We start from the raw sequence: 5,129 nt of genomic DNA on the forward strand, positions 1-5,129 counted from the left end.
GACCCACAGCAACTGCCGCTTGGTAAACAGGCCTTAGCTGAGGTTCATTAAACTACTGCCTGGGGACAGGGGCGAGGGAGAGAATGGGGGGGATCCATCCTCCATGCCAGAGTTGAGTAGGAGTGGCCCTGCCCTCGGCTGGCCAATCTGGAGAATCGCAGCTTTAGCTTCAGCAGCTACCCCCCACCCTCCAAAAGAGATTCCTGTTCATTCAAGGAGCCAACTGCTGGATCCCAGAAGGCCACCATCAGTCTTTTTATTACAAAAATAAATGCCCGTGGAAGAGCAGAGATCCTTAAATTAAAGGGCGGTGGGGGGGGGAGGGTACATCACGGTCCATCGCCCCCTACCTCCTCTTCTCCTTCACACTGTAGTTCAGATGCAGCGGGGCCGGCTGGAAGACAAGAGAGTTGAGTGAGTGCTCTGCCTGGGGGCAGGGAAGAGGGCAGCCCACCCCAGAATGTGCCCCTACCTTGCCAAACCAGCGGGTGAGCCAAAGTTGTTTCAGGGTCAGGTGATCCGGAAGCACTTCGTTGTCAAACAGGATCTGTACCTGGGTGGGAGAGGTGCCCAGCATACCCATTAGGAGGGGCCAGAAAGCTCCCTCCCTGGGGCCTTGGCACATGGCCTGCAAACCCTCCTGGACCAGGTGGGACCATCACTCACATATTGCAAGGCCAGTTCCAGTCGGCAACACAAAACCCGGCGAAGGTGGCGGATCTGGGCCCGCACGGAGCAGCGGACATACTTTTGCTGTGGGAGGCAGGGTGAGTGAAGAAGGTGATAATGAAGCCAGCAGGACGAGGAGACGCTCAGCCCTGCAGGGCATCCCCCCGCAGTTCCAATGCTCTTTGGTACAGAAAGGTGGGATGGGGGGCTGCCAGCACCACCCTTTCCCATATAGGGATGTGCCCACATGGGAAGAGGGGCGAGGGTGGCAAGAGGGGCTGGAACCACCCCAGAAAGCTCCAGGTCTCCTCACCTGCAGGATGTGTTTGCTCTTCTCTTTTCCAGAACTGCTGCAAGAGGAGAAGACAGGAGAGGCTGAATCTGGCCCACCTCAAAAGGGAGGGAAGTGAGGAAGCAGCTCAGGCACCCAGAGAATGGAAGCCCCCTGCCAGACCCCAGGAAATCTGCGAATCCCCAGGGCTTCCCCAAAAGGCTCGCCCTGCATTTGCAAGGAAGCAGTGATGGAAAACCCTGAGGACTCATCGCATAGGATGCCAGTCCCCTTCCCACTGCCTCCAAACCAGCCAGGTCCCCACTACTGAGGCTACTGGGCAGCAAAGTCAAGGACCTTCTCTGTCCGCTGCTCTTTCCCTGACAAAGGCCCTGGGGGCAGCCCAGGGGCGCAAGTCCTGGCCCCTCCCCAGAGCCCGATTTTGCCTTCCCTTCCTCACCTCTGCTTCTCCAGGCACAGCGTGACGTGCTCGTCAAAGCGGTAATAATGAGCTCGTGAATGGTCAAAGGTGGTGTAGGGCAGGCCCACACGGTCCGAGGCAGGGTCTGGGATGGAAGGCAGGCCATTAGCCACGGGCTCTAGCCCACCAAAATCCCTCTGAAGCAGGCTGTGCACAGGAGAAGGACAAGCCTTACCTTCGTGGCTGGCCTGGCTGCCCCGCTCCAGCCCTCGGGACTGGTAGAATTCCCGGATCCTCCTCTCCTCACCTGTGATATTTGGGGTGGGGGGAGAAAGGAGAGAGACAAGGGATGAGGAGCAACTTGCTGGCCTAGCAGGGAACACTTTGTGTGGGTGTGTATGTGCGTGTCCCTTCAACAGAGATAAATGGTTAAATGGTTTTAATTTGGTTTTAATGGGGTTTTAAAATTGGTTTTAAATGAGAGCTTTAAATTCGGCCTATGATTTAATTATTTTAATCTGCTTTTAAATTCTATTTTGTACACTGTTTTATTATGGCTGTTCACTGCCCTGAGTCCTTTGGGAGAAGGGTGGTATATAAATTAAATAAAATATAAATATAAATATAAAATATAGAGGCAGCTGAGCCGCTATGATCAACTGGCTATTTAAATAACCCTTTCACAAAAGTTCCTGAATGACTTAACTAAACAATAAATATGGTTAAATAAGATTCTACAATAATCTTAAGGGAAAAAAGCACAGAACTATTCTAAGGTGTTAAACCTTTAATAACATTTGGATCTAAACATAAAGATGTCTAGTAGCAGAAACAGGTTGCCGTGGGGAACATGTGGGGAGCCTCTCTGTGTGGGCCATCCAGCAAAGACTCATGCCTCTCCCCCCACAAAGTGACCAAGTAGCTGTACATCGGAGGAACCTTCCTTTACAGCAGTGTAGGAAGAATCACCAGGTCTCTCAGAAGCTGCATAACTTGGGGATGAGGGGTGGGGAGGGGTACAGCCAAGGTGGTTCCAAGGCAAGGGGGATGTTTTCAGCACCCCCTGGCCAGATGGACACAGGCAGAGGTTGGAAGCCTCCACTGCTGCTTGCATGTGACTGGGAAGAGCTTGCCCGGCACGAGGGGCTTCCCTGCTGCCCATAGGCCAGCGAGGTCCTTCCAAGAATCTCCTGCCACTGGCCATCACCAAGTGCCCAAGAAGCACTTGAGATCAGAAGGGCCCAGAGTCCCCACCCACACATACTCTCCTGCAGGCCAGGCACCAGCTTGTAGACGATGTCCTGCATGACGCGGTCCAGCTTGAGGTTGAGCAGCGGCTGAGTCTCGTGGATCTTGGTGCTGCACAGCGGGCAATACTTGCTGGTCTGCAGGAACTTCACGATGCAGCTCTTGCAAACTGCGGGAGGGAAGAGCTGCCATGACCGGCCGCCACCAAGGCCTTGGGGGGGCAGGGACAGCATCCAAGTGCTGCATTCTGCCTCTAGCAAGCAGAGAGGACCATGCTGTTTTTTCCTCTTTCAAAGGCTGCTCTTTGTGCTGCAGAACGAGTGAATAGTTTGAGTGAATAAACCCCACAGCATTTGGATAGCTGCCTGGCCTCACCCTCCTCTTTGATAGAGTCTCTGGCTTAGCAGATGAGGGGAATGCCAAATGCCTGGAGCATCTGGACCTCAGCAAGGTCTCTCATGAGATCCTCCTTCAAGAAATAGCCAAATATAGACCAAATGAGGGCATGTTCCACGGACACCTGGCTGGCCACCCCCAGGAGCAGCTGTTCTGCTTTGATAGAATTAGCAAAGGGATCCATCAGAAAGGGGGCTCTTGTGCTACTCTAAATCTCGATCCACGATTGGAGGGGAGAAAGCAGAAGGCCTCCAAAAGGCAGAGCTGGGTTGAAATGAAGCAGAAACGGACTATATCTGGATGATGAAGTGGCGACAGGACCCGGCTCCTCATAATACACCAGGAATCTGGGTGGCCCCATCCAGCATAGCAGCAGTGACAAGGTGGTACAGCTGTCAGGGCAAGAAGCGGCTGCTCCCTCCACGCTGCCTTGTTGGGCCCAGGGCAGAGTTCTGTGGGCAGCACAGAGCAGCAGAACTCGAGCAGCAAGCTGGGGGAGGTTGAGGGGAGGGTGACCACGATGGCAAAGGGGAGTTCCCCACTCTTTCCTCTGGGTATGTTCAGCGGACAGCTGCCGGAGTGGGGAGGCGTCAGGAGAGCAGCTGTCAAATATCTGACAATCCCTGAATAAGCCAGTGGATGAAAACTGCGAGCAAGGAGGTTCAGGCGCTTCTGGGAGAACTTCCTAGCCTGAAGGGCAAATTTTCCTGGGCTGGGGGGCGCCTGGCGGTGGCCGGTGGCCGATGCTCGGGGGGCGCCTGTCCCAAACGCACCGCGAAGACCCAGGCGAGATCAGCACCGGATGCCCAGCTTTCCCCGGGGAGGCAGAATCACCCGGCCGCCACCTCCCCTCCCCCGGCCCCACTCACAGGTGTGCAGGCACTCGGTGATGGTGGTGGCGTCGATGAAGTAGCCGGCGCAGAGGAAGCAGACGATGTGCTCGTTCAGCTCCTTCATCTTCACCTTCACCTCCTCCTGCGGGCGGACGGGGAGCCGGGCCGGGTCAGAGCCGCTGCCCGAAGGACGGGCGGCCAGACCTGCCCCCACCTCCCGCATCTCCCGACCAGCCCGCCCCGCCTTCGGCACCGGAGCCCCGAGGTTCGCCTTTCCCACGCGCGCAGGACCGCCGCCGCCCGGCTCCGCCTCGCCCTCCCGCCGGCCTCCCGCCTCACCTCGTTCCGCAGCGGGTCCATCTTGTAGACGGCCTGCAGCTGGTTCCGGAGCCGCATCGCGATCGCCATCGGGCCCCCCAGAGGAGGAGACGCCATCTTGGAGCCGCCAGCCCACTTCCGGGTGGAGGAGGGCGGAGCCTGTGGCCGGCCGAGAGACTACAGTTCCCGCCGTGCCGCGCGGCCCAACCCGGACCACGTGCGCGCGGCGGTGGCGGTCCGCCCGCCTGTGAGGCTGCGGGGGGGGGGGCGGGGGTTCCTCGGCCCCTTTGGCGGCTTCCCGGTCCTGGTGAAACGCGCGTCTTCCTGGAGCCGCTTGAGGCGTGGGAGAAATGAGGCTGCCGTACCCCCCCCACCCCCCCCCCCCGTGCCCGGGCTGGTTTCGGCGGCTGTCAGCGGTTGACGTGGGGTTGGCGTTGGCTCTTCCTCTTCCTCGGGGCCCTTCCCCAGTCAGGGGCATCTAAACGGGCCTGCTGGGCGTTGCTCTCAAGCTCAGTGCCCTTCATTAGCGAAGTCTCCCGGCCGTGCCTGCCCAGCAATTCCGTCCAACCCGAGAGGAGGCAACGGTCCCCGCGGGCCCCTCGACCTGGCCCAGCCGGTGGCCCGAGCCAGAGGGTTGCGACAGAAACGGGGCGGGACACGCAATGACTTTCCGCTTTTCTGCCAGAGGGCGGCGAGCGGGTCCGAGGAGGAGGGAGGCAAAGCCGCTCCTTGTCTCACTGCGTGGATGTGGCGCCACCAGGTGGCCGAGCAGAGCTATTGCAAGGGCTCGTCGCTTAGATCTCTCCTCCTCGCCTAAGGGAGGGAGGGAGGGAGGGAGGGATGGGCTGCCTGCTAGCCAGAGGAAACGCCTCACGCTGCTGCCCAGCCCAATGGAAACAATCGGACTCTATGGACTAGGAAACAGAAAAGAAGCAGGGGGACGATTTATTAGCTTCTGCCAATTAGTCCTTCA

At 58.1% G+C, this 5,129-nt stretch overlaps 1 protein-coding gene across 3 annotated transcripts; it reads right to left on the reverse strand.

Annotated features, from left to right (window-relative positions):
- Positions 1–231: 231 nt before the first annotated feature.
- PCGF1 (polycomb group ring finger 1) lies at positions 232–4,790 on the reverse strand. Of its 3 annotated transcripts, none has more exons than XR_011600696.1 (9): positions 4,178–4,790; positions 3,875–3,980; positions 2,626–2,778; positions 1,597–1,668; positions 1,401–1,506; positions 983–1,059; positions 667–753; positions 473–553; positions 232–394 (listed from the first exon to the last, which is right to left on the reverse strand). XR_011600696.1 is itself a non-coding variant. In XM_070948874.1 (9 exons), exons 1-9 carry the CDS (start codon positions 4,271–4,273, stop codon positions 347–349), a joined length of 783 nt encoding a protein of 260 aa, XP_070804975.1. In that variant the 5' UTR covers positions 4,274–4,788; the 3' UTR covers positions 232–346. The 3 variants fall into 3 exon arrangements, 2 of the variants coding, with proteins under 2 accessions (XP_070804975.1, XP_070804974.1); XM_070948874.1 differs by having other exon boundaries at positions 983–1,016; positions 4,178–4,788; XM_070948873.1 differs by having other exon boundaries at positions 983–1,019; positions 4,178–4,786.
- Between the last annotated feature and the right edge of the window lie 339 nt (positions 4,791–5,129).

Source organism: Pituophis catenifer, unplaced genomic scaffold, assembly GCF_029215685.1.
Source record: "Pituophis catenifer annectens isolate HBS135680 unplaced genomic scaffold, rPitCat1.0.hap2 SCAF_8, whole genome shotgun sequence".
NCBI classification, from domain to species: Eukaryota; Metazoa; Chordata; class Lepidosauria; order Squamata; family Colubridae; genus Pituophis; species Pituophis catenifer.

What these genes read in the sequence shown, in the direction of transcription:
- PCGF1 (XM_070948873.1), bottom strand. Translation starts at nt 4,273, where the DNA reads ATGGCGTCTCCTCCTCTGGGGGGCCCGATGGCGATCGCGATGCGGCTC. An exon ending in AGAGCAAACACATCCTGCAG is followed by an intron (nt 754 to 982) that starts GTGAGGAGACCT and finishes TGCCTCCCACAG; the next exon opens with CAAAAGTATGTCCGCTGCTC. An exon ending in TGGAACTGGCCTTGCAATAT is followed by an intron (nt 554 to 666) that starts GTGAGTGATGGT and finishes TCTCCCACCCAG; the next exon opens with GTACAGATCCTGTTTGACAA.